This window comes from Thermothelomyces thermophilus, chromosome 2, assembly GCF_000226095.1.
Source record: "Thermothelomyces thermophilus ATCC 42464 chromosome 2, complete sequence".
In the NCBI taxonomy this organism is placed as follows: Eukaryota; Fungi; Ascomycota; class Sordariomycetes; order Sordariales; family Chaetomiaceae; genus Thermothelomyces; species Thermothelomyces thermophilus.
Genome location: NC_016473.1, coordinates 2,267,856 through 2,294,228, shown reverse-complemented (window position 1 = coordinate 2,294,228; position 26,373 = coordinate 2,267,856). Strand labels below are relative to the sequence as shown.

Sequence of the window (26,373 nt, the reverse complement as noted above, 5' to 3'; positions counted from 1 at the left end):
AAGGAAACCGCCGGAACGGGCCCCGGAGTATTAACCGAGACTTTTCCTTGCTTCAGATGACCTTTGTTGTTGTCGTCGTTGTCATTGTCCTTTTTCGGTTTGTCTTCGCCAAACCCCTTCCCCCTCCCCTGTCTTGCTGATGGTGACACGATACCGGATCCGGGGAGCGGTTTTTTTCTTGTTCTATGTCTGGGATTCGGCAGACAGTCGCCATCCCTCGGAGAATAGGAATTGGGGAAGGAAATTCGCGCAGCTTTGTTTTGTTCCTCTTCTGCACTTCTTTCCTCTACCCCCACCCGCTCTCTCTCTCTCTCGCTCTCTCGCTATCTCGCCCACCCCCGCTTGCCCCTCCTGGTTCGGATATAGGTTTGGGCTGGCAGAGCTGAGCACAATGGCGGCTGTTTTGTCTGGAGGGTGGGGAAAAAAAAGGTACCGTACTGCCAGAACTCTGAAGTAGCCTTGGAGATGCACAATCTCCCCACGTTCCGCGTGGAAACAGGGAGCGGATATGGGCGGACAGAGACTTGGACCCCCGCGGCTCGAGTTGAATCGGGCGATCGGCCGTTGGGCCCCTGTACACTACTCCGTGCCGCTGTGGTGTTAACTATTGCCCAGAGCTCAATCCCGTCAGTCCACTCCACGGTGCGCTACACTGCACTAGACTAGACTACAATCCCACCAGTCGCTGTGCACACAGGACAATTGGCGCCAATGCCGGGTGAGCATGGCATTGTCCATCACCCATCATCAATTGCATGCGCTGGCCGTGATTCCAAGAGGGCGACAAACGTGTGGTTGCGTTGCAGGCACCGGTGAAGCGAAGTCGGCAGGCAATCAAGCCGACATTGTAACGAGAATCTGGACCTCGTCACGGGGCCAGGGGCGGAAAGCAACGGTGAGAGCTTGTACTGCCGAAGCAGCGTAGTGTACGGATTACTTGTAGTGAATTCCGGATACACTGCGGACGTAGTAGGTAAGGTATGTACGGACTACGGAGTACGGATGTCGCTACCAAAAGAACTGGCTCACCGCCTTTCTACACGGACTATACAAGGTCGCTAAAGTTTTAGAAGGTATCTTCACTAACAATCGGCCACAGTGTCTAGGCTTTAGTGGCTATAGTGCTTTGCCCCACTGTACTTTATGTTGCTTTTAGCGGCTTCATTCTGCCGGTCAAATTTGGCGGTGAGCCAGTTCTTTTGGTAGCGACATCCGTACATACATACATACATACATGCATGCATGCCTGCGTACCGTATGTACGGATTACATACTCGTACATACACTACAAGCGATGGATCGACGGACTGCACTACTTTAGTGCACGTTACGTACCCTTCCCATGGGATATGTACGGATCGTACATAACTACCAAGTATGGACAATGATCACGATGGAGTGGACGCAGCACCCCGTACTCCGTACCCCGTCCGGAGACGCGCAGTCCACTTTGATGGCTCATGGCGCAAAGGGCTGACAATCACTACCTTGTGCCTGGCCGCGCTGGCGCAGGGTGGCCCACACCCGCAGTCTTGGCCAAGTCTGCAAATATCTGGACCAGGGTCGGCCGGCGATCCAGATCGCCAATCGCCGCCAAACACCGGTGCAACCGCCTGCAGGTGCAGGCCCAGAGCTCCTGAAGTGTCACAATTTGAGTGGCCGGCGGTGGCTGCCGGTCCCCACTCGGTTTTTGTCTGGAAGCCTGACGGGGTAAACTGGTGGAGTGTAGCGTAGCGCTGTGTAGCGTAGTGTACTGTGTAGCGTACCATTGGTGCTCCTCCCCGCCCTGCAAGACAGTTGGGTTTGAGACACCGGTCTGCAAGTGTTCATTTGAGCGTGCTGGCGCCACGGCTTGGCTGGATGCCCAAAAAAAAAAAAAACCCCGACGATGGGATGGTCAGCAGCTCGTGTGGTGGTACCTCGTTTGCGTGGCTACGGCCCGCGGGAGGCCGAGCGGGTGGGTGGCTCGGGTGGGTTGTCGGCGCGTTGAGAAACAGCCATCTCACTGGGCAGCTCAGATGGGCATTGCGTCTTGCGTGTGTCCGAGCAGGGTTGGTCGCCGCGGGTGTCAGGTCTCCAAGGCCTGGCCCGGCCAGGGGGGGGGCGCAGGCCAGGCATCGCCGTCCCACTCATGCTTTGCCTTGGTGGGCAAAAACGATGGCTAAGCTTGGCCTCCCCTCCCTTGCCCTACAAGCCCGTACCATGGACTGACAAGTGGCAATGGTGCCAGTGCCGTCACCATCGAAACAGAAGAGGCCATGCTCCGGCTGTAATAATAAGTGGAATACCATTTCGGCCCAAGCAGTTTCCGTTCTTAAGCTTCCCACAGCCTCGGACACCGCACCCTGCTCTCACTCCCCCATTCACTTTCAAGACTCGACAACCTGTGATCAGCAATCAACAAAACATCTCAAGTTCAAACGTCGTCACCCGCTTGCTATACCAGTCATTACCAAGGAGCAATAACCCACCCCTCGCGTCTTAAGTCAACAGCATCGTACATCATGATTGCTTCCGTTGCCTCGGATTCGCGTCGCATGCAGAGGAGGGATTCGTCCGTCCGAAGCTCAAGCACCAGGAGGCCAAGGTTACTTCGAGCAACCGCAACTGAGCCGTCCATCACAACCTCCAACGCCAGCCCAAATGCCCTTGCCACTCAGCCAGGCCGAAGGGCAACCGAACTCCTAAGCAGAGTGGCCTTCGTCTCCGGCTCTCCGCCCGATTCAATCCTCAGGTCGCCGTCCCTTCTGTCGACCCGGTCATCGGTGTACGATGGCGGCGACAGGCATAGTGAACTGTCGTCCTCGCCTGACAGCAACGCGGATGCCTTCGACGACTTGCATCGCCATCCATGTACGTTCCCTCCCTTTGGTTGCCGCGGCTAGAAAGCTGCTAACGGTGAGACCAGTCTCTGGACGATACTTCAGCTTCCCTAGCTTCGACCTTTACGAAGCCAGCCAACAGGACGATGAGAAGTCAGAGTCCAAGTCGCCTTGAGACTTCCGGCCTCATTGGTGGGAAAGTCGAGCGGTCTGATGATGACTTGGTTCCGCAAAACAAACCGAATATGCGTGACTTGGTTGCGGTATCCAGAACAGCAGCAGAGCCCTTGCACGCCCACGCTCGTTCAACCCGGAAGATGAGAGCGCCGCAGCGCGATGCGCACCATTCCGGGACAGAAGCAACCTCCGGGGGCCACTTAGCGTGGCTAAGCCTACAGCGGGTCCCGAAAGGTTTCAGCCGAGCGTCAAGGTTGGAAGACTGACTGCCTTCACAAAGGCAAGGAAGCCCTCCATCGCAACCTGCGAACAGAGCAACACCGGGGAAATCTCAAAACAACAATCACCGAGCCCCTAGATTCTGGGGTATGCATCTATAAAGGACGAATGTCGCCGGGGATCGATGAGTGAGGCAATAGCCGTGGTGCATCATAGGATATTCGGGGAGGCTTGTGCACGGATTTCCGTGGCCGTGGCTCATGGGGGGTTGAAGGGCAAAGAAGGAATAGGAATTGGGATGGTCGTGAGATGAAAGATAGGCACTGAACAAGATATTCGATCCGAATAAGGCAGTTGCAGAAAGTAGCATGCTTGCCCATTCCTTTTTTTCCCACGGTTTTTCGACTTGGGGTGTTGAGAGAGTTGCTTGCACGTGTTGCGCTGCATCACTGGAGCAGGTCGCACGAGCAAGAAAAGGAGCCATACTCGAGTCATGCAAATGATATCGTGTCATGTGTTGTGTGCATTTGCCGGGTCCGTGTGGTTCGTTGTCCCAAACTCATATTGCTCTACTAGCATTTACGAAAAATCCGCCAGGTTCATGTTGATCTGCTTGCCTCTCAACTCGCAAGAAGCGCTCCAGGCTTCTGGGTTAGTGTAGAGAAGCACGGACCTCTGAGCCCTAAGCTCCGAGCGGCCAATTGCATCAATTCTCGGGCGCCCCACAATTCCAGTTTTTCCGCAAGTGGGCTGCGCCCACACAACGAAATCACAATTTCGACCCGAGCGAAGAAACCCCCAAATTTCGTGACCTCGATTCCACGGTCTCCATCACTAACAAAGCAGCACATCTGTCCCGCCGTTGACATCGCTGCTCCGTCAAGATGGCTGTTGGCAAGTACGTTGCCTCCCCCGATCTTCGATTCTTCGCGGAATGCACGACATCGAGTGGTTATCTGGCGCCTGGTGGATGATGATGGCTGATAACCGGGCGCAGGAACAAGAGACTGTCCAAGGGCAAGAAGGGCCTCAAGAAGAAGACCCAGGACCCTTTCTCCCGCAAGGACTGGTACGGCATCAAGGTGAGTTACCAATTCGCCCGTATCAATTTCCCTGACATGACAACTGACGCTACTTGTGCTTCATAAGGCCCCCGCGCCGTTCGCCATCCGAGAGTAAGAAGACCCCGCGCCCGCGAGATCGTAGCGCACGAGACTGTGACGGATTCGGGACGGATTCTAACGCAGCGACCAGTGTCGGCAAGACCCTGGTCAACCGGACCACTGGTCTCAAGAACGCCAACGATGCTCTAAAGGGCCGTATCTTCGAGGTTTCGCTGGCCGATCTGCAGAAGGACGAGGACCACTCGTTCCGCAAGATCAAGCTCCGTGTCGATGAGGTCCAGGGCAAGAACTGCCTGACCAACTTCCACGGTCTCGACTTCACCTCGGACAAGCTCCGCTCGCTCGTCCGCAAGTGGCAAACCCTCATCGAGGCCAACGTCACCGTCACGACCACCGACCACTACCTCCTCCGCCTCTTCGCCATCGCCTTCACCAAGCGCCGCCCCAACCAGATCAAGAAGACCACCTATGCCGCTTCTTCACAAATCCGCGCGATTCGCCGGAAGATGGTTGAGATCATCCAGCGCGAGGCCTCCAGCTGCACCCTCACCCAGCTCACCTCCAAGCTCATCCCCGAGGTCATTGGCCGCGAGATTGAGAAGGCCACCCAGGGCATCTACCCCCTGCAGAACGTATGTTGCGACGGCACCTGTTTTGTTATGCCACCAGAAGTTTCGACACGGTAGCTGACTCGGAGTAAACAGGTCCACATCCGCAAGGTCAAGCTCCTGAAGCAGCCCAAGTTTGACCTTGGTGCCCTCATGGCGCTCCACGGCGAGTCGAGCACGGACGAGCAGGGTCAGAAGGTTGAGCGGGAGTTCCGTGAGCAGGTCCTCGAGTCGGTATAAGGGGTCGTTGTTACTGGGAACGCACGGGGCAGGGTTTTCATCAACAATACCTCACTGGGGCTTTGGGCTTGCTTTCGTTGCATTTGGCGTGGTATCATGGTACAGTAGTCAAGGTAACGAATATTCCGTCCAAACGGCGGCGGAGCGCACGGAATCGAAAAACAAGGATGGCCAAAAGACCGTGACACGACCAACAACAACATCTCGCAGCGGAGGCACCGAACCCTGGGGAGGGAGACGGCCTACGGTACCAAAATTGGGAGGCTTATGGTTGGTGTTATGTGCGGGTTGTGGGCGGTCGACTAGTGGACATCTCGGGAATACATGGTAGGATGGGAGCGCATCTAGCCAAGGTTCCAGCGAATGTGACGCCGACAGACTCACTATGTGGTCCATGCCCGTGTCAAGGTTCTCCGGTCGCTCAAACGATCTTCTTTTGGCCTTTTCTTGGGGGGTGTGGGCAGCGTGGCAGGGTTATTACGAACCTCGTTATGCCCGGTGCGCAGTAATGAGCTTCCATTCCGACTCCTCAGCACGTCTAAAACCTGCCTCTCCGAATTTGGGACATTCTCTTAACACGAGGGTGCACTGGGGTCCCCGGGCTCCTTTCGGTCACCAAGGGAGCCATCCGGATGCTGTGGGCACACATTCGGGCTGCCCAATTCGTTTCAACGACCTTTGGCTCCGGGTGGTTTAGATTCTCAACCTTTGTGCCCTCACCTGTTCTCATTCCAGACTTCTCCTCCCACAAACCCCGGCCCCCGTCTCTTCGTTGAGCAAGCATCACTAGCCTGCATAACCCAATTTCTCTGCCGAGGAGTGCAAGAGTTACGGTCATGCACCTCCGCCTGGCCCACATATTATCCCGAATTTAGGCTACCAAATAAAGGATCTCATCATCCAAAGTCTCTGGGCTTTGAGGTGCATGGTTTTCTCAAACGTAACATGTTCCTGTACCAGTGTCTATACATGTCTACGCTTCGTCATGTGTCTAGGGGTATAATGCATACACAGAGTACTACCGCACAACGATATCACGGTAAGCGGTCTTCCCAACCCTCCTTCCTTCCCTTCATCCTCCCCTGTTCCACCCTACTCTTTGGGCTCCAAGAACCGAAGCACGGCTGTCGTTCATGACGGTCAGCAAGCCCCAAACGGCACACGGCACAAATCGAAGAAAGTTGAGAAGAAAGACTACCTACCCTCCCTGAAAGCCTCGGGCTTCTCCGAAATGACCCAGTGGCCGGCGTCGACGTCGACGAGCTCGAACAGGGGGAAGAACTGGCCGATGAGGGGGATGACGTCGTCGGGCACGTACTTGCTCTGGGTGCCGCGGACGAAGAGGGCGGGCTTGACGAAGCGGGCCTCGGCCGGGTCCTTGTAGGGGAAGTCGCCGAGGTGGTCGAGGGCGCGGGCGAGGGTGGAGAGCGGGAGGCGGAACCTTTGCGTCCTGTCGCCGGGCGAGGGCCGGTGCAGGTTGCCGAGCAGGAACTGGCGGATCGTCGGCGAGGGGGCGTAGGGCTTGAGGATCTCGTCGGCCTCGGCCTGGCGCGTCGTCTTGGCCTCGTCGATCTTCCTCATCCCCTGGATGTAGCGGGGGAACTCGGACGAGAGGCGGGCGTCGACGGGGGCGTTGTCCACGGCGACGAGGTTGGCGACGAGGTCTGGCTGGTTCAGGGCGAGAACCATGGCCGTCTTGGCACCCCTGTTGTTTTTTGTTTGTTGTTGTTAGTGGTGTTAATTCGCGATCGGGCTAGTTCAGACGTGGTACTCCCTGTTCATTGGGTGGGTGTAATCCTGGGGTAAAGGGGGTTCGGGTTTCTGGAGTTTGGGGGAGAGAGAGAGATGAAACTTACATTGAGTGGCCGATGAGGGTCGGCTCTTTCAGACCGTGCTTGCGGATGAACTCGGCCACGTCGGCGGCCATGACGGTGTAGTCATGCTTCGGGTCGTGCGGCGAGTCACCGTGGTTGCGGAGATCCTGGCATGCCCGTCAGCGCGAACAAGGCGCGCTGCTTGCTTGAAGGGAGAAAGAAAGGGACGGAGAGATGCTGCCTACCAATGTATAAACGTGCCGCCCTAAGTCGCGCGCCAAGACTCTGGTAACGGCTAGTCAACAGCGATGCTATGGTTGACGAGCGGTTTGAGAGGCCGCACTCACTTACTCATGGTCCGGTTGTTCTTCTTGGACCCAAACAAACCGTGCATGAAAATGATGGGCGATGTCTGCTTATCAGCCACGGGCTTGGCCGGCTCGTGCAGCTCGTATGCGAGAGGCACTGTAGAGACTTGCGAGTACGAGGCTGCCAGCATCCTCCCCGGCGTCCGAGCCAAAGCCGGGCCCGGCAGGCGGACTCGGCGGGCGCATCCGGAGCAGACCTGCCGGAGAGCGGATGCGGGCGCTAAGAGACCAACCATTGCCGTCTGTTATTGTGAACGCGTCTCCCGAAACCTCCAACCTACACCGGCAGCTTCTCAACCAAGGCAATCGGCAGGCCAGTTGTATCGATGGCACCGTTCTGCTGCAACTTTGCTAATATTCTCCCGGTGACTTCTGCGAGACCGGCCGAGAGAACCGGAAGACTCCGAAGGGGGCGCGGCGTGTAAATCGCTCCGAAAATTCAACATACGCACGGGCCATACAATAAGATCTGTGTACCTCCTTCCCTGTAGGGTATGTGCAACTTTGGGGTCTGGAAGAGCCCTCAAAATAAGAATTTGTATTTGGTGTGGCAACAATCTCTTACCTGTATATGCCGATTTCTGGGACGGCTTTGTGATTATTGTGAGCGCTCGGTCCGTGGCGGTAATGGACGCCGACATGGAGTTAGTGAATGAAGAGGCGACGGGAGGAGGATGATGATGATGATGGCTGAGGAGCACATGGCCCTTCACCGGGCAGCCGGCTGCCAGGGCAGAATCGGCAGGATTTTTTTGACAACAGTCCAGCTGTATGGTGGAAACGACAACGGAGGACATGGCATGCTTACAAAAGTCGGAGAGAGTACTCCTAATCCGTACTTACGTAGTGTTCGGATTTGTCTTCCAGCTTGGTAGAGAATCTTTTGACAACCTCATTGCCAAGTTTTTTTCTCTCTCTCAGTTACCAAAAGTTTACGAGAAATGAGAAAGCATTTCAGTTCAGAAAACGGTGGTTCTTCAGCTGCTCGATGATTCTTTCTTTTCCCCTTTTAATTTTATTCACTTTTTGTTCGAGGAAGGAAAGCGAGGTAGGCAAGAACCACGGAAGCTACCCCTGCCTGGCCAATGCTGCCCCACCATTTTACCGCCTCATCCCCACAAAAAGCCACCAAAAAATGCCCAGCAAGCGCCCCGCTCTCAACCTTCGTTGTCAACGGGCAAGGAGGGCGACAGCAGACAGCAGTTGACCAGAGTGGCAGCAGGGAGTGGATTTTGACTTTGGGGCCCAGCTCTCAGCTTCTCGAGCCGCCATCCCTGTGACCGTCCCACCCACCACAGAGACAGCGAGCACAGACAACTCCGGTTCTCCTCTGACCGGAGAACGCATCGGCCGATTGAATGCGCAAGAGCAACGCCAAACGATCCTCCCCCCCCTTGTCCGCGCCGCCATCATGGGAGACACCGCCGTCGCGGCGCTCAACGCCCTCCTCCGAGGTGCCTCCATCGACGACCACGCCGAGGCACTCGACCTCGCAAGTGCCGCCCTGCGCTCTGCAAAGGGTCGTGGTGCCCAACTGGTCGCAGCCCAGCACACGCGCGTGGTGGCGCTCCTGAACCTCGACCGCTTTGACGACGCCCTGCGCGCCATTGCTGAGGGCGGTGATGCCCTGGCCAAGACGTGCGTCTTCGAGAAGGCATATGCGCTCTACAAGACGGGGGACTTGGAGGCGGCCGAGGCTGTGCTGCGGGACGCCGGGGTTTCCAGCGGAAGGGCGCTCAGGGGCCTGAAGCACATCGCCGCCCAAATAGCATACCGCGCCGAGAAGTTCGACCAGGCCGCCGCAACCTACCGAGAGCTCGCGGCAGATCGGGACGGCGGAAACTACGGAGAGGAGAACGACCTGCGTATCAACCTGTCCGCAGTCAATGCGCAGCTCGAGTGGCAGGGCAAGGGTTGGGCGGTGCCGGAACAGGAGAAACAGCCTGCCAGAGAGGACCTGGAAGCGTTTGAGACTGCTTATAATGCCGCCTGTGGCTGCATATCCCGTGGGGACTATACCAAGGCCGCCGTCTTTCTGAAGCGCTCGAGGGACTTGTGCGAGGCCACGGATGAATTGAGTGACGAGGAGAAGAAGGCGGAGCTGGTGCCCATCATCGTGCAACAAGCGTATGTCTTCACCAAGCTCGGCAAGTTAGAAGAAGCCGTCAGCCTTCAGAACTCCCTGAACCTCGACGATACCGCGGACCCTTCTGCCAAGCTCGTGGCCCGCACCAACTCCCTCGTTCTCCAGGCCGAGACCAACCCGTACCTGGCACAGCGGTTTGGCGAGTCTCTTTCCGAAGGCAAGGGGAACGACAGGTTGTTTGAGTACCAGAGCTCTGTTCTTCGCCGCAATAGATACGTCCTCAGTCTACAAGTCCAGAAGTTTCCCGGCGTTGAGAGGTCCACTTCCAGGATACTGTCCAAGGACACGGCTCCGTCCATTTCGAGCTCCAAGTGCGACCTTGGAGTTCTCGAAGCGGCAGCGGCATGCCAGCTCCGAACTGGCCAAGAAGCGCTGCGCAGAATCCTTCCGCTGCTCGAGACACGGCCTGACGACGTCGGCCTTCTGCTCACCGCCATCCAGCTTTACATCCGGCTCCAGAACCCCAGCCCTGCTATAACACTCCTAGAAGCATTCTTTAAGCGCCTGGAGGTTGCCGCCACTCCCGATCATGCCGATGTGCGCTTCGCCCCAGGACTGGTTGCTCTTGCTGTATCTCTCTACCGTACACAAGGTCGGCAAGCAGCGATACGCAAGGAGCTCGCCAAGGCTGCCGCACACTGGCAAGGGAAGACGGGCATCGCCGCCTCTGGGCCGGGTACCTCACTCCTGCGCGAGGCCGGTATCGAGCTCCTCCGCTCGTCCCATCCCGCCGACCTCGCCGCAGCGGGCGAGGCTTTCTCTCACCTAGTCGCGGTTCAACCCGAGGATCGCATCGCCAAGGCCGGTCTTGTCGCTAGCTTCGCGACAACCGAACTCTCCAAAGCCCAGCCCTACCTCGACGCCCTCCCTTCCGTCGAGGACTTGACCCGAGGCGTGGATGTTGCCGCCCTGCTAGAAGCAGGCGTCGCCACGGCTGCTCCCGCGTCACATGTACAGCAGCAGGCAAGAGGCAAAAAGCGTTCCCGCGAGGACGGGGCGGAAGAAGAAGGGGCCGGCAAAGGGAAGCAGCAGGCCCAGCCCGCCAAAAAGCGCAGAAAGAGGAAGCTGCCCAAGTCGTACGACCCCGACAAGAAGCCCGATCCGGAACGGTGGCTGCCCTTGCGTGACCGGAGCAGCTACCGGCCCAAGGGCAAGAAGGGCAAGAAGCGGGCCGCCGAGGCCACGCAGGGCGGCATCGTGCGCGAGGAGGAGACGCTCGAGCTGGCCGGCGGTGCTGGGTCCGTCAAAGTGGAAAAGGCGCCCGCACCAGGGGGCGGGGGTGGGAAGAAGAAGAAGAAGGGGAAGAAATGAGGGAGGTGTGCCTTGCCAAACGATCTGGAAGGCCACCCTTATGTCATATATAGGCGATGCTCTAGCCTCTGCTACTGCCGGCCGTTAGACCATGGATAAATAAAACCGCTTTTCTCAAGGAAAGTTGTAACTAAGCCTAGCTTCTTCGACTTCGTGATCACTGCTCAATAAAGACTCTAGCTTATTTTAAAACTAGAACGGACCAGAACCGTTTATATAACCGCTTTCCCTTGCATGCGCCGCTCCCCAGGTCAACATAGCCTCATTCACCGCAAAAACCAACCCCAAACTAGCCAGCCCACAAAGCGAAAACCGATGTCAGGGAAAAGGAAGAAATAAAAAGAAAGAAAAAAAGATAACAGCAATGCTCGTCACAGCAAAAGGTGTTTATAACAGAGCTCCTGCCAGCATGCGATACTGCAATGACGGGCAGTGCCAACTAACCCCCCCCAACAACACACTCTCTTCTGGTCCTTTCCAACCCAAACAGCCGTTCCCCCACCCAAACACCTGTCCGACAGCCTCCGCCACCACCACCTCAGTCTTCCTACCCGCTCTGACGAGAGAGAAGAAAGAGGAGGAAGACAAAAAAAATTTAAAAAGGGGAAAAGTAGAAAATGAAAAAAAGGAGTATTAAAAAGAGCGATAGTCGTGAACGAAGGAAGCAGAAATAAACCACTTCCCCGGTAACCCATGCCCTTGCTTGACCTGCCAATCCGATAATTAGAGAAGGAAAGGGGAAAAGAAAAAAAAAAGGCGTAAGCGGTAGCTTGTAAAAGTGAGAGACTACAGTAAGGCGTAAGAGACGTCAAAGGAAAAAAACGAGTCTATGTCGAAGGAAGAGAGGAGCGCCTTCTCGTTGATCGAGACCGATCTCGTTTTCTCTTGCCTTGCCCAAACGTTTCGCGAGCGTGTCCGCGTTACAGCACATTTACTACAATGGTATACTCGAAAAAAAAGGAGAGACTTGTGTCGTCGTGGACCGAATCGAAGAAGGAATAAAAAAAAAAAAAAAAAAATGTGCGTGCGCGCGCGCGTGTGTGTTTGTACGTGCGTGTGAGTGTGAGCTGCTGGTGCTGTCTTTGCCGTCCGTCCTGCCGTTTGGAGGACTGTTTATCAGGGCAGACAGGTTATGGTGCTTGACGGAAGCGGTTTTTCAGGCACTGACTGCCTGCAACGGTGGACTCGGTAGCCGATCGCCGCCCTCGGCGATCTCTTTCTCCTCCTCCTCCGCCTCTTTCGAGGTCTCGGTAACCGGCGACGAAGGCGGCTCGGGAGTGAAGAACACCGTGTTGCGACCCTCGCGACTGGGCGGTGAGCTGGGTTCGGGGTCCTCAACGCCATCTAGTTCACCATCCCTGAGTTGCCGTCCCCGTTCTTGTTCCTCCTCGCCGTCAATGGGAGGCAACGGAGTGCGACTCCCGTCAGAGAAGCTGATGGCCGCATCACTGTCCTCGTCCGACGGCAAGGCGAGGTTGCCGCCCGTGGTGCCTCTGCTGGCGGCTTGGGCAGACGAGAATCTCCTATGTAAATCCCTGAAACTCTTCGCCGTGGCAGCGCTCGCGCTGGCAGCTGACCTGCGGTGATCGCGCTCTTGATTGGAACGCGAGGACAGAATTGACTGAAAGTCGGTGCTCTCCACAGGACCCGTGCGACTGCTCGATGAATCATCCCGATGTAGGCGCTGGCGGATACGCTCGTCGGCCGCCAGGCTCTGCATTTGGAGCTCGTTGCCGAACGTTATCACCGACGCCTTCTTGCCGTGAACCACAAACGGCCCGGTTCCGCGCGGTAGGACGTCGGAAGATTCACGGTTTGCATCATCAGATAGCGTGGCATTTGATGTCGAGTCCTTGGCTCTGCGGTGCCGGTGATGCGAGATGTGACCGGCGCTCTCCCTCAGCGTGCGCTGGAGACTGCGGCGGATTTTGCTTCTTTCACCCCGGTCCGCTGGGGTGCCGCTCGAGGAGCGCTCGCGCCGCTCAGGAGTCTCCTCGCCGTCCGCGCCGCCGTTGCTGGGTTTGTGGTCCGAGGTACGTGATATCTCCGGTTCGAGCAGCCCTGCTTGTTCCAGGAGGTCCCGCTCGTCCGCATCTACGTCATCTGGATGCTCGTATTCGCGCTTTTCAGGAGATGCGGCGGACGGGCCGGCATCATCTCCCGTTGTTGGCGTCCCCGAAACGGACGTCTCGGGCCCAACTGCTGTGGAGACCGACGCCTTTCTAGGGCCATGGTGATCGGCCGCCCCGCTCGAGCTCCACGAATCCTCCTGGCTGACTGTCGCACTAGTGGGTGGTGTTTGGAAGAGCTCCGCCTCTTGAGAAGACTCAGCATCCGACGTCGTGGCGACGGTGGAGGATCTAGTAAGGGAGGCGCGTTCTGGGGACCGCGGACGCCGTTGGCATTGGCAGGGCGACATCTGGCAGGTCTTGCACTCCTCCCTGGTGAGAGGCCTGGCCACAGTGTCGGTGCCAGTGTCCGGGGGAAGGCCGAGAAGTTGGCGCTCTTCCTCCATATCCAGTTGCAGAACGTCGCGATGGCACTTCAGCTTCCATATCTCCATCCGTGTCCACTTGAGCTGAGCCGCCATCCGCGCCGCCGAGAGCAGCATATTCTCCCGGGTCTTTGGCGATATCGGCGCGAGAATCTGGAGATGCCTCGCGTTGCGGAGTTGGGATTCGAGCGTTGCCTCGGCCTCCTTCAGCTTCTCGTTAGCGTCCTGAATCTTTCGGCGCATGAAGTCCCGCCGGGCAGCCAAGATGTCTTGAGCCAGTTGGTGGTCAATCCGACTACGGGTGACCGTCACGACGCCCGACGGGGTCTGAATCACTTGGACATTGCCGCTGCTCGAACCCCGGATTGCACGCCGGCTCTGCCCGTCGTAGTTGCCCCCTATGACGCCGCGCATCCGGACCCCCGAAGTCCTGAAGGCGGCGGCGTAATTGAGCTTGGCGAGCCAATCGTTCATCTCGTCTTCGTCCTCTGCCAAAAAGACCTCCTCGAATCCGCCGTGTCTGACGTACACAAATGCGTGTTTGTGCTTGTTGTAGCTCGAATCCTGCAAGGCGACGGCGCCGTCGGTGGACATCAAAGCATCGGGCTTGAATTGTTCCAACGGGGGCTTGAAAATGCACGGGTCGCCGTCATGTCCCTTCTTAAGGTGATCTTTCTGCTGGTGCATCAACTGTTTGACCCAGTTGGTGTTGCGGAAGAAGTACAGCTGAGCACCAGTGAGTATGGCACCCCATTCCTGCCATGGTGACCTCGTCTTCTTCTTTTTGGCGTCCTTCCGCCACAGCAAGCCGACCTTGGTGATTTTGATGTCCACAATGCCAGGATGGGCCGCATCCGGGTTCGTGGCTGTCTTCTCCGTCATGAACGCATCGGGGCGGGATCTCGCCGAGACTATCTGCAAAACACCCGTTTTGAAAAAGGTCCGCTGGAGTTCCTTCATGTTGAGCGACTTGGCAGTCCCGAGATAGCCGTACGGGTCATCCAGCTGCATCACATCCTTCAGGTTGGGCCTGAGCAGGTCCAATTTGTTGTCGATAATGAGCGTATACGGGTCGACCGGCTCCTTGGCGACTCTCTTTGCGGGATCCGGGGCGCCATGGGGGAATTTCGACTTCTTGCGGACCTTCTGCGCGACGTTTCGGTCACCGTTGACATCCGGATCGTCCTCGACATGGATGAAAGGGGTGTAGGTTATGTTGTCGTAGAAGACTTCGAGGATTTCCTCGAATATGCCTTCTCCACGAGTGTTTTTCAGATAGTCCGACTTCTGCATTTTGTGCTTGTTGTTCTTGTTGAACACGTCAGTGTGGAGGATGAGAAGAGAGAAAGCAATAAAGTACGCTTGGTCCGGGGACGAGTATATCCCAGGGTTGCACTCGTGATATCGGTTCGCAAACGCCTGCAAGAAGCGATCGATTTGCTGCGTCTCTTTCGGCAGTTCCGCTTCCATCAGAAGCTTTCTTAGTGCCATGTCCATCGGGTCGCCAAAGAACCGAAAACTGCGCATATAGCTCCGGAGAACGGACTGGAAAAACGGGTCGGCGCTCTTGGAAAGAGCCGCAGCCACCACACTCCGATTGACGACTCCTACAAGTCGCTCGAGGTACTTCGCGGGCGTGTCATCATCCCGGCGCTCTGGGAGGCTGACGGACCCACGGGGGATTTGAAGGGAGTTGTTTTTGGAGGTGCTGGAGCCCGGCGTCACAGGGGTTATTGTCCCTTGGCGGGACGGCATCATGTCCGTGTTGTGCCGTAGCCGGCTGAGACCGAGAAGGTCGGTGAAGCTCTTTCGACCTGTTGATATCGAGGTTCTCGTGGTCGGCGGTGCCAGGTGGTCATCGACGGAATCTCGGGGGGAATTCCTTCCCATAGAGCTCATGGTCGAGGACCTACCCCTCCTATTTATATGGCTCCTGCTCGGCGAGGACTGCCCAGACTGTCTAGAACTGGGCCGGAAAAGGGCGGTGGCCGGGGACGCGGGCCTACCCAATGTTGTAGTGCCTTGCTTCTCGGGAGGTGGAGTTGTTACACCGTTTCTTGACGGCGTCCTTGACGGTATCGGGGTGGACTGACTGTCCCGTGACGCATCGGAGCTGGGGCGGTCCGCAGAGGCGGGTATCGATGCAGCGGAGGACGAATTAGAGACATTCGAGTTTTCCGCGGGCGGCGGCTTGGTCTTTTGAAGGTGAGCGATCGGGAACAACGGCGTAGGTTGCTTTGGCTTTCTGCGCGGAAGCCTAAAGAACGTGGTTGTTGCGTGAGCTGTGTGGGTGGTTGCGGCGGTGCTCCCATGGGCTCTATCCCCCAAGCTAGCATCCGATCGCGAGGACTCGGACAGCCTATTGGGGCCCGGTGCCGATGCCGCGGGATGATCATCACCGTATGGAGGAGACCCAGGGGCGTGCGACGACGACGAGGGACGATTGCTTTCGTCGAACGATACACCATGTTCAGGAACCATGTGGACACGCCCACGGCCTGGATTCGAGTTGCTCGGTTCGTTGCCCTCCTCCGTCCTGGGTATTTCAGCCGACCTGCCTAGTCGTCCAAAGTTCATTCGAGACGACTTCTTTCTGGGGGGGGCGGGGTTCGAGAAGGTTGGGGCGGTGGTGATGATTGTTGGGGCTGTAGTGCCATGCGTTAGTACGTCCGGATTCGATTCAAGTTAGCCCGCCGTGGCAATGCGCGGCGGGCGTTGTAAAAGCTCGGGCACGTACGGCGAGGTACTGGCGGGGGCTTTTCTGTAGCTGCATGGAGCTTCGCCTTCGCAGCCAGCTGGGAATCCGAGGCGTTACGAAACCTCAGCATCGAGAAGCGCCGGTGCTTCTGGGAGTAATCCGAGCCGGTCAGGGACGCGGGCCCATCTGAGGGCTCGACTATCGAGGGATTGCCGTGGGTAGAGTCTACGGAGATGCTATCTCGAGGCAGGTCGCCCAAAGGAGGCGAGATGCCCGAAGGCGACGAGTTCTCTGCTACCGAAGCCAGAGCAGGCAGCTCGGTGGTGGACCCCGAGCTGAAGGGCGGCTGCTTTGGGGCGGGCGCAGCGAGAGCGTCAAAGAGCGAATGGCGCCGCATGTCGCTCTCGCTGGCCATATTGCCGCGTCGTCGCAGGAACGGCATGGTTATAGTTCGGCACAATCGTCATAATCCATCGGGACGCAAACCGGCGGGGACGGACTCGGTCGGTTCTGCAAGTTGGGAATGAAGCGAAATTGGGGGGTTTCCAGGAAATCGGATGGGTATCGCGCAGGGGGATGGCGTGCTGCTGCTGGTACGGAGTAACTAGTTACTGTACAAACGAGTGAATCGATCGCGCGCGTACGCGTGCGCAGTTAGCTGCAGGGATGATGAGATGGAGGTCGTCGGGTCCGGGACTTGTCGTCGTGGGCTTGGGATTGGGAAGTCCGGGTTGGAAGGTGACGGTTTAATCCGTACGTACTCCGTATGTATAGTAGAGATGATGGGCCCCTTCGCAAACAAGGGGTGTCCAACAACCTGAAGAGCCGCTGCAATGCCAAACCCTGGCAGGAGGTGGTACAGCTCAGTGGGTCTGTGCTGCCGACGCTGGGTCGGTGCCTTCCACGAGCTCAAGGTCCCCACCCTTCTCCGCTAGTACACAGTAGACCTCGTTCCAGCTCTTCCTCAGCCACCATGACCCCACTCGACTGCCTTTTCGCATTTGCTCCATTGGGGGGCTCAGGCCCAAGGCTCCAGAGCGATGCTCAGGGGTGATGACAAGAATGGAGAAAGGATAAAGGCATTATCAAGGTACGAGATCAGACTCAAACTTGGCGTACGAGATCTCGTTTTATTCCCGAACGAACGAGCCCAGGTTATCAGGGGTATTTTTTTCTCCGAACAGGCAGAGACTGACCCAAGTTTGCTCGCTCGGCAAATCTATCAAAATACGTACATACGGTCCAGGGTCCATCAAAAAGTAAAGGTAATGATATCGTTCGTGAGGCGCCTAGTTATACACAAGCCCTGAGAGTGACGACCGCATTGTGTCTGCCGCCCCGCTTGAAGCCGGCTACTCCTTCACGTCTTTGCATTGCAAATCCCAGCCCTGCAACGCCTTGCGCCTGATGCGTATCCAAATCAACCGTCCCGTAGACGCCAGCAAATCCCATACAAGCCATGTCCCTTTCTCGGTAACGATAATGCCGAACCGCGGATTTCCAAATCGTTGACTTTACCGCCTCCGCCGCTTCAAATCCTTCCAGTGGTCCAATGGCTGTTGAGCCAGCAGCTTCTCAATGCCGTTGTTTCCAAGGAGATAATCGCCAAGATACTTCAAAGCGTTCAGCATCTCCTCGCCGGTGGGAACGATATTGTCACTTGGAACCAAAAATCCGTAGCTCCCAGTATCTCGCAACTTGATTTGGTAGCTGTACCGTGCGTGCAGTTCGTCTAAATATGTTAGCCCAGCGTTCTTCAAGAGATGGCCGGATGCGAAGCTTACGATAGAACCAATCGATGGCTGCGCCGCCCCTAGCCTCGATGCGCCGAAGCGAATCGCTCGCGCTGTAGGCCCCGGCAACAGCTCCCTCGCATGCAGAACTAACGGTGTACGGCTCTCCGCTCGAGATACGGATCGCCTTTGCTAACCCCACCGCGAGCTCTTCGAGGTTCTCAAGGTTGGGCGGCTCGAGGGAGCATGTGTACGCGTACGGAAAGAGCACTTGTTGCGAGTATGAGTGCAAGTCGAGGAAGGCCACAAAGTTGAGACCATTTTCCGTCTCATTCAAGGCCCACTGCGCCAAAGCGGCTGCTTCGACGGCCTGGAAGGGCTGTTCCCCGCCGTAGCTCTCCGAGCATGGGTCGGATGTGTGCCTGCCTGCGTCCCAGCTGTGGCCAAAGGCATGGTCGAGGTCGAGGCCACGGCAGAAACGCATCTTGGTTGGTTGTCGTGATTTGCGCCAGAGCCGATCCACTTTCCAGGTGTATTCGTAGCCGTCGGGGTTGAGGACTGGGATGAACACGATATCGAAGTGCTTGAGAAGCTTGGTCATCATTGAATCGGTGCCGTATGATGTGACTGCCGACCATAACAGGTAGTTGACCGAGCTTGTCGATATCCACTCACGGCCGTGGAGACCACCCGTGATGAGAATCGTCTTTCTAGGCCCGCTGGCTTCACTATCGTCGCTGGGAGCACCGACACGCAGAGCATAGAGATCACGGCCCTCGTACGACTTGCCGATACTACTCATGCTAGCGACGGATGGAAACATGGCCTCGAGCAGGCGCATCCAGTTTGTGATGACCTAACCAGGATCAGCATGGATAGTAGCAGGGGTAAAGCAAAAAAACAGGGCGTCATACAGCCAAGGGCTGGTAGTCCTGAAAGAAGATATTTCCAACCCCGTCCAGGGACGTCCTCATTTTGGCGGCGTCTGCCGTGCTCCACTGGAGTCGGGAAGCCCCAGCGGATGACGAAGGATATGTCGCCCACACTGCTGCTGCGACGTCGGGTATGAGTATCGAGGGCTCCAGCGAGCCGGGCAGCAGGGTGAGCAGCGCCGAAAGGTCGTCCTTGGCCAGCCTCACATCGACAAAATCAGGTGCAAAGGCCCAGACGTCGAGAAACATCTGGCTAACTGCCTGAGCGATGGCGCCCTCCTCCTCAGGGTTGGTGACGTTAAATCGAACCACGACGTCATTCCGGTACCTAGATTGTAACTGCGGGCCAGGTCTCTGGTCCTTTGTTTTGGTCGGCGGCCTTCCGAAGACGGCCTCCACCGCGCTGTCACGGAGCCATTTCAGAAACGGGAACACATGGCTGGTTGACTCTGAGCGATCCAGGCGTTGGTACGGGGATGGCTGTAACCCAGCGCCAGCGGTCGGCAAGGGAAAGACGAGGGAGAGGGCGATGGGTAACGCGGCTAATGATCGCACGAGCAGTCGCATCTTTGTTTAACTATTCTGAAGACGTAACGTCGAAGTCCATTGGAACGCGGGTAATTCGACGGGAACGAGTCCTACTCCGGTAATCTGTCGTGTACAGTGGGACGAGGCAACGTAGATAGGTGTATTCCGTACACGTCTGGATGGAGTCCGGAGGAGCTCGCTGGGGTTGGCGCTGGGATGTTGACCAGGGTGTGTCTGGCTGCCTAGTACACTCACTCTGTAATTCGTACTGTACCGTACTGCCCCGCGGCTTGTCAATTGGCTGCCACAATTGAGCCCCACATTGCTTGCCGATCTTGGCTGCCTTACCCCTCTTTGGTTAGTGGCCAGCAGATGTACTGTATACCTTTGTATGTACCTGGTAACTTTCAGTTGCAGGATACTCCTACATAGTATACTCAAGTATTCCTCGATCTTATTTCCAGTATGACATCCAGTAAGGTAGCACCCTGCGACAGATACATTCTACGATTCTATTCCGTTTTCGTACACACACTTGGCATACACTATGGCTCAAGACTGGCCAATCTAGCCGGGTGTAACCCCGCTTCTCGGATCTCCAGGGACGGCGCGTTTGCACGAGTGCATAGCCAAGCCTCTCCCAATCGATCACGGTTCATGGATTCCCTCCGCTGGCTTTGACAGTACTGTTTATCGCTTTGACAAAATGTCATTCGGTGATAGCGTCAGGGCGTTGCTTGACACATATGCGAACTGCATACTACTCCTCAAATCATTCGGACGCAAACAAAAGGATGATGGCGCTGTCGAGGTGCGCCAACAACCGTCTCGTCTCCGCGAAGCTCTCAAGACCGACCGCTTGTTCGTGGAACAAGCATACTCATCTAAGCTATCCGAGTCAGGGAGCCGTTTCAAGGAGGGGGACGGTGAGTGCGATTCGCCTTGAATCTTCCTCCATCGCTAACTAGAAGCCCCTCCAGCTCGTTCAGTCAAGGCGCTTGACCGCGTCTTGAAGAAGCTGAGGAACGCAATTACTCGAGTACTTCGTCTTCCCAGCGGTAAAGATGGTTTAGACCTGGACTATCGATCACTCATGTCCATATCGAACGGGTCAAGAACTGAGGCTATCAAGGCAATCAACAGTCTCTCCCGCAGGCTAGCAAGCCCCTCTCGGTCCTCTTTGACCATACCCTCTCACACCAAGTCATCGCCCGAGGCGTCTTCGTCGAAGAACAGACAAAGCTTGTCACCCAAGGCAGCATCTTCGTCCTCCAAACCGTCAAGCAAACCGTCAAAAACAAAACAGCGATCGCAAAAGAAGTTTCAAGTACCTGCGGAAAACACAAAGAGAACAACCACGGACACCAGGCTCGTCACCGAACGGACACGTAACAGCCCACAGTCGCAACTGTTGCCTCCACCAAAGCCATTGCGCACAGGAGGTCAACCTAAGACGCCTCGAATTGGATCTTCGGGGCCAAGAAGCTCAATCAAAACACCGAGTTCGGCCGGACACAGAGTCTCAATGTTATCGTTCTCTTCAGACAGCACCAAGCTGGGAGAGATCCCCCCCAAAGAAAGTGGCGATCGGTCACACAGAACACGAAAATCGATCCGAACGGCTACGAGTACAACGTGCATCCCGTTTTTCCGCTCAGACCGTACACAGTTGAAGTCAAGAAACGGAGATTATTCGGCTTGTTTGGGCGGAAGCGGGAAGCGTGAGGGCGGACACGTAGTGCTTGCAATTCAACTCGGATGCCCCGTAAGTGGTTTGGGATGACCGAATGGGACATACCTGAGGACGCATATTCACACCATTAACACCTCGAGTCCCATCTTCCGTAGATAGTGTTGTGCAGTGTACAGCCGTATTTGTCGCAGCCCAAGAGGACGAACTTGTTTACTGCATTTTACCGTGCTCCGTATTGAGATCCGTACATACAACGAATCTGTTTCAAGCGCGGCGGGTCGAGTGGAGATCAATCTCATGCGCCAAGGCGTTGCAGAGCATCTGCCACGCGGCCTGGACCCACAAAGCTTCGGGATGGAGCCCGGGCGCCCACGGTTTGCCACAAACCTAAAACTATTGAATACCAAATCAGATGCTTGTCTCTCACACTAGGTATGGTCTCCAGATCTCGACCACTCCGGACTGCATCCAAGTGTTTTGGGAACATGGTCAAACTGCACGATCTCTCACTCCTGCGATATCGACGGCGAAATGAATTGCTACCAAATGGTATTTTCCTGGATTAAATGGGCGAGAATTGTTCAGTGCACTCCACCACCACAAAAGGTTCTATCTCCAGCAATCTGCATGTCCCGATCACCTTGTCAAATCTGATACGGTTTGACGCTTCCGGCGACGTCAGAGAAGGGCAGAAACAAGTCTTCTCAAAACAACTTAGCATGGTCATACACTGGGAGCTATACGCGGCTGCTCGATCACCGTCTCTTTAAGTCGTTGGCGTTGTCCTGGGTTTAGTCTCGTTCATGGTCCCACATCTCCGGTGCGATATCGTTTAACAGTGTTTCTTGCAGCATATGGCCGCGTCATGGCTGTTTCCGCATTATGTGGCATCGCTGGAGGGGTGTTTCAGCATTCGATGCCCCGAGTGTGAGAGCCCAGTGGAGATGGAGATGCCACAACGTCGCGGGGATGTGCCGCCCTTTCCTGGGGTTCAATCTAACTTACTAGGTTATGGTTATTAAGACGGCCATCTGTCCTTCAAGCCCCATGAAAGTCTCTCCCACGGAGAGTTGTGTTAATAAACTCGCTACTTACTTGTCCTTGCGCTTGTTTTTGGTGGCACGGCGTCTTGGGTTCCTTTGTCTTTCCTTTTTCTTGGAGGGCATTTGTATCTCTTTCTTTTCTTCTCTCAATAAGGTTTAAGGCTTGCTGGACTTGCCTATCACTTTCCTACTACCACGCATTCCATGGCTTTCAGGTGTCTAGCCGTCCTAGCAGCGGCCACAACAGTGCTAGCCAAGACACCGGCCGGTTTCACACCATCCTCCCAAACGGACCTGATCGTGGAGTACAACGGCTTCGTTCCACTCAACGGAGCGGAAGCCAGCAAAAATGGCAAGCGACAGAGCCCAGCAGCAGCAGCAGCAGCCAGCTTCACCGATAGGACGAGCAGCTGACCAAGCGCGTCGCCACACAGTGACGGCCTCCCGACCGCGGATCGGCACTCTCTCCCGCCTCAACGGCACCTCCTACGCCGTAATGATGGTCGACCTCGACGTCCCCACCGACACCCCGCCCGCCACCGACACCCTCCTGCACTGGATGCAGGCCGGCCTGGTCCCGTCCGCCACCCCGACCCGGATGAACACGACCGCGGGCACGCTCCAGGTCTTCCTCCTGGGGGATCCGTCCGCCAGCAGCAACACCGGCACGAGCGCGGGCAGGGGCCGAGTGGCGAACGCCACCGCCGGGATCGCCGTCCCCTACGTGGGGCCCAACCCGCCCGCGCGCACCCCGCTCAGCCACCGGTACGTCCAGCTGCTGGTCGACACGAGCGGCGTGACGGGACAGGGCGCCGAGGCGCTGCGGCGGGCCGCGGCCTCGGCGACCAAGACGACCAGGCGCGGCTTCGACCCCTCGGCGGCGCTGGCGGCCGCCGGGCTGGAGGGGAGGGTCGTCGCGGGGAACTCGTTCAACGTGACCAACGCGGGCCCCCCTGCGAACTCGACGGGCGCTTCGGGGCCAAAGTCTGGGTCCGAGTCCGGCTCCGGCTCCGGCTCCGGCTCGGGGTCGGGCTCGGCGTCAGAGTCGGATGCAAGCGGGAGCGACGGCAGTTCGAGCCGGGCCGGGGCTGGAGATGGCGCCCGTCAGACAGTTCTCCCCGGCGAAGGCGTCGGCTCGAGACCTGGGAGTGTGTTGGTTGGGGGGTTGGTGGCTGTTGGGGTGGTGGCGTTGGGGTTGTGAGGAAGTAGGTTCCGACCACCGGCAATGTCTCTCGGTTTGGAAGCGGCGCTTCAATCACCTGACTCTCCGAAGATGTGCCATGTGAATACATTCAAGACATAAGGAGGGAGCTTCGCTTCCACCTATATAAGGGGCAAGTCCTCGCAAAAGTATCTCTCCTCGACGACCATTGGATCCCACACTTCTTTCTGCCCGCGGCGGTGCTCGTTCCCTAGGTTATCGCCCGCAATTTGGAGGCGCAACCGCCACAGAGGTGTGGCAGTTGTCATAAGTGGTCGGGGTATTAGTGATGGGTTGACATAGCGTTGGCTCGGGGTAATTTCTCGAGGACACGACGCTCGGGGTATTTTTTTTAAGGAAGGTTGCTGCCGAGCTCGGGTTACATAGACGGAACCGCATCTGCGAGTATTGGAGGGGCCGCTACAAGCAAAGCAATCCAGCAAATCAACTCATCAGCATGCATGAATGTTTATACATGCATCTATGAACATGTATAAGCCTCTTGCATCTCGTCATCAAGGCCTCGACACATATCCTGAACTTGGGGAGCCGCTGAGCAGCAACATAGCCCTGTCAAGTATGTGAGGCGGGAACACGGGTGTATACGAGCGTTCCTGGTCAGTCTTTGGCTCGCGGTTCTTTGGTCACAATAATGAATGGGCTCGAATTCCAATGCCTTCCCGTCTCGCACTTACACGGCAAAAGCGGGGCCAATTACCTGATTAGGTCACCGCGCGGTTGGGCCGGGGTGCTCGAGTGTTCCACGGCAACATCGCCCGATAGAAGAACGCCGTCGGAAACTTCTTGTTGGAAATCTATGCCGAATCAGGAGAGGCTGGGCATGTAAGGCGTGCTTGAGCGACGGAAACAGCGGGGATGAATAGTTTCCGCGGCAGCATGACGGTCCCGAGCTCGGAAACAGGTTACTAATCGTCGCATCGAAGGGATGGAAAGGGGGGAAGGGGGGAGGTAAGGCGGTTTCCCCCCCTCGAGGAAGCCGAGTTTAATAGCCCCATGTATGCACAGTTCCCCCGTCGGTCGTCGGTGCTCACCACAGTCTAGATCATCATGGTGCGAACGGTCGTGATCCTTGGCGCCAGCTATGCGGGCATTCCCATTGCCCATTACCTCCTCAAGCACACAGCGACCAAGACCAAGGACCTCAAGGTCATCATAGTCGCTCCCAACACTCACCTTTACTGGGTCTTTGCTTCGATCCGCGGGATCGTTCCTAATCGGATAGGCGAAAACAAGATCTTCCTGCCCATCGCGCCGACGTTCGCCAAATATCCGTCTGATCAGTATGAGCTTGTACACGGCGTGGCCAAGGAGGTGGTCCCGGATGCAAACGTCGTCGAGGTACGCGGGAATGATGGGTCTGCTAGGACAATCCAATATGACGAGCTGTGAGTGCCTCGACATATGCTCTCGAGCCTGGACCAACTGATGCTGACAGCCCGCTGCGACAAAACAGGGTGATTGCCACCGGAAGTAGCTTCAAAAACGGCATGCCCTTCAAGAACCTCTCGAGCACCGAAGAGACCAAGACCGCCCTTCGCGAGTGGGCGAAACGCATCGAATCTGCCAAGTCCATCGTTGTCGCCGGAGCCGGCGCCACTGGCGTCGAGATCGCCGGCGAGCTCGGTCAGGAGTATGCCGTCCCCGGCAAGAAGCAGATCACGCTCGTCTGCGACGATGACCTGCCCCTCAGCGCACATCTCCGCCGCGACGTGCGTGAGACAACCAAGGATGAACTCGAGCGCCTCAAAGTCAAGGTCATCACCAACGCCAGACTGGCCACCGCCCCGTCCGCCGCCCCCAAGACTTCCACCCTCACCCTCACCCTCACCAAGACGTCCGCGTCCTCCGCGGACGAAGCGCCCACCACCCTCCAGGCCGACCTGCTGATCCCCACCTACGGCATCACCCCGAATACGGCCTTCCTCCCGCCCTCCCTGCTCGACAGCCGCGGCCACGTCCGGCAGACCGCCCGCCTGCGCGCCGAGGGCTACGACAACATCTTTGTCGCCGGCGACGCGGGTAACCTGGAGAGCCATCAGGCCGTGCACGCCGATTCGCAGGCCGTGCACATTGCCCGGCTGCTCGAGGCGCGCATCCTCGGCGGAGTCCCGGGGTCGCCGTCGCTGAAACCGGACGAGGAGGAGGAGGATTACAAGCCTATAGACAAGGTCATGTTCGCGGTGACACTCGGGAGGAACCGGGGCACCGGCCAGGTCGGGAGCTGGAAGTTGTGGAGCCTCCTGGTGTGGTTCATGAAGGGGCGGTATCTGGGGACGAACTACGCGCCCGAGTATGCGAGAGGCGAGAGAACGCTTAGATTGAAGTCGTGGTGATGGATGTGGGTTGAGGTATGTGTGGGACGGGTTCAGTCCGTCTGTACTGTGTGTTGGGTGAGCTGCGACAATAATTCTGATGATGGTTTACTGGTATTTAGATAGTTAGTGAGGCCCTCGAGAAGTAGTCGTTTAGCAACTTGATGATGAAAATAGAACACCATGGTTTCTGACCATGATCTTACATCCTTTGCGGCCAAGGTTGCAAAACCGCGCACGCCACACAGTCCGGAAGAAAATCTCAAGATGAAGCGAGCTGTTCATTTGATGGAATGCTAGTGCTGGTTGCTAGTTGCTGGTTGCCCGGTTACAGTGTTTTCTCTTGCTTCTTCTAAGATTTGTTTTTCTTTTCCTGTTTGGATGTAAAGGATCGAGAAATGGTGGTTGATTGGATGATGCTGAGAGCAGGTGATCGAGTTTGTGGGAACGGATTTCACCGCTTCGAACCGTGAGAATGAATGACCATCGGCGGGCATGTTATGGGTGCATCAAAGAATAGGGACTTATTGCTATGGATTTGCGGAGTCGGCAATCAGCCCGGGTGGTGGGGGGTGGGTAGGGGCGCTGCTGGTTGCCTACACCTATCTTCCCTACTCACGGGCACTTGCGCAACAAGTCCAGAGCGGAGGAGGGTTTCTGCGGGGTATATATAGAGGCCCGGGCTCTCCCTGCAAGTCGAAACCCTCTGCAAACCTCAGTCTCAAACCTCTCGGTTTTTTGGGAACATTTTCTGACAGTGAGTTGGACCGTCAAAGTCGAACCACTTTCTAGCGGCACTTGGACCTCGAAAAGGCAACCTTGGCTCTGTTCCCGGGTGGCCTGTGCCCGCGCCTCGGCGCGCTGTACAACTACATACAAGTGGGGCCGG

General features: G+C 56.8%; 9 protein-coding genes across 9 annotated transcripts; 6 read left to right on the top strand and 3 right to left on the bottom strand.

The window, feature by feature from the left end:
* The first annotated feature begins 2,345 nt into the window (after nt 1-2,345).
* MYCTH_2314610 (uncharacterized protein) lies at nt 2,346-3,578 on the top strand. The gene is made up of 2 exons (XM_003661564.1): nt 2,346-2,853; nt 2,909-3,578. The coding sequence occupies exons 1-2, from the start codon at nt 2,505-2,507 to the stop codon at nt 2,995-2,997; spliced, it is 438 nt and encodes a 145-aa protein (XP_003661612.1). The 5' UTR covers nt 2,346-2,504; the 3' UTR covers nt 2,998-3,578.
* Nucleotides 3,579-4,009: 431 nt separating this feature from the next.
* MYCTH_2314609 (uncharacterized protein) lies at nt 4,010-5,572 on the top strand. Its single transcript, XM_003661563.1, has 5 exons — nt 4,010-4,116; nt 4,216-4,300; nt 4,368-4,393; nt 4,473-4,974; nt 5,047-5,572. Exons 1-5 carry the CDS (start codon nt 4,103-4,105, stop codon nt 5,188-5,190), a joined length of 771 nt encoding a protein of 256 aa, XP_003661611.1. The 5' UTR covers nt 4,010-4,102; the 3' UTR covers nt 5,191-5,572.
* Nucleotides 5,573-6,165: 593 nt separating this feature from the next.
* On the bottom strand, nt 6,166-7,737 carry MYCTH_2301186 (uncharacterized protein). Its single transcript, XM_003661562.1, has 5 exons — nt 7,352-7,737; nt 7,250-7,289; nt 7,047-7,171; nt 6,393-6,895; nt 6,166-6,314 (listed from the first exon to the last, which is right to left on the bottom strand). Exons 1-5 carry the CDS (start codon nt 7,606-7,608, stop codon nt 6,283-6,285), a joined length of 957 nt encoding a protein of 318 aa, XP_003661610.1. The 5' UTR covers nt 7,609-7,737; the 3' UTR covers nt 6,166-6,282.
* A 791-nt stretch (nt 7,738-8,528) lies between these two features.
* MYCTH_2301184 (uncharacterized protein) lies at nt 8,529-10,958 on the top strand. Its single transcript, XM_003661561.1, has one exon. It carries the CDS (start codon nt 8,784-8,786, stop codon nt 10,827-10,829), a length of 2,046 nt encoding a protein of 681 aa, XP_003661609.1. The 5' UTR covers nt 8,529-8,783; the 3' UTR covers nt 10,830-10,958.
* Nucleotides 10,959-11,825: 867 nt separating this feature from the next.
* On the bottom strand, nt 11,826-16,569 carry MYCTH_2301182 (uncharacterized protein). The gene is made up of 2 exons (XM_003661560.1): nt 16,061-16,569; nt 11,826-15,968 (listed from the first exon to the last, which is right to left on the bottom strand). Exons 1-2 carry the CDS (start codon nt 16,434-16,436, stop codon nt 11,986-11,988), a joined length of 4,359 nt encoding a protein of 1,452 aa, XP_003661608.1. The 5' UTR covers nt 16,437-16,569; the 3' UTR covers nt 11,826-11,985.
* An 864-nt stretch (nt 16,570-17,433) lies between these two features.
* Nucleotides 17,434-19,428, bottom strand: MYCTH_2301180 (uncharacterized protein). Its single transcript, XM_003661559.1, has 3 exons — nt 18,669-19,428; nt 17,806-18,610; nt 17,434-17,753 (listed from the first exon to the last, which is right to left on the bottom strand). The coding sequence occupies exons 1-3, from the start codon at nt 19,251-19,253 to the stop codon at nt 17,536-17,538; spliced, it is 1,608 nt and encodes a 535-aa protein (XP_003661607.1). The 5' UTR covers nt 19,254-19,428; the 3' UTR covers nt 17,434-17,535.
* A 492-nt stretch (nt 19,429-19,920) lies between these two features.
* MYCTH_2116990 (uncharacterized protein) lies at nt 19,921-20,939 on the top strand (the record flags this gene model as incomplete). The annotated part of the gene is made up of 2 exons (XM_003661558.1): nt 19,921-20,140; nt 20,779-20,939. The coding sequence occupies 2 exons, from the start codon at nt 19,921-19,923 to the stop codon at nt 20,937-20,939; spliced, it is 381 nt and encodes a 126-aa protein (XP_003661606.1).
* Nucleotides 20,940-22,205: 1,266 nt separating this feature from the next.
* Nucleotides 22,206-23,259, top strand: MYCTH_2301178 (uncharacterized protein). The gene has a single exon (XM_003661557.1). It carries the CDS (start codon nt 22,300-22,302, stop codon nt 23,149-23,151), a length of 852 nt encoding a protein of 283 aa, XP_003661605.1. The 5' UTR covers nt 22,206-22,299; the 3' UTR covers nt 23,152-23,259.
* Nucleotides 23,260-24,109: 850 nt separating this feature from the next.
* MYCTH_2301177 (uncharacterized protein) lies at nt 24,110-25,521 on the top strand. The gene is made up of 2 exons (XM_003661556.1): nt 24,110-24,557; nt 24,626-25,521. Exons 1-2 carry the CDS (start codon nt 24,220-24,222, stop codon nt 25,503-25,505), a joined length of 1,218 nt encoding a protein of 405 aa, XP_003661604.1. The 5' UTR covers nt 24,110-24,219; the 3' UTR covers nt 25,506-25,521.
* Nucleotides 25,522-26,373: the final 852 nt, after the last annotated feature.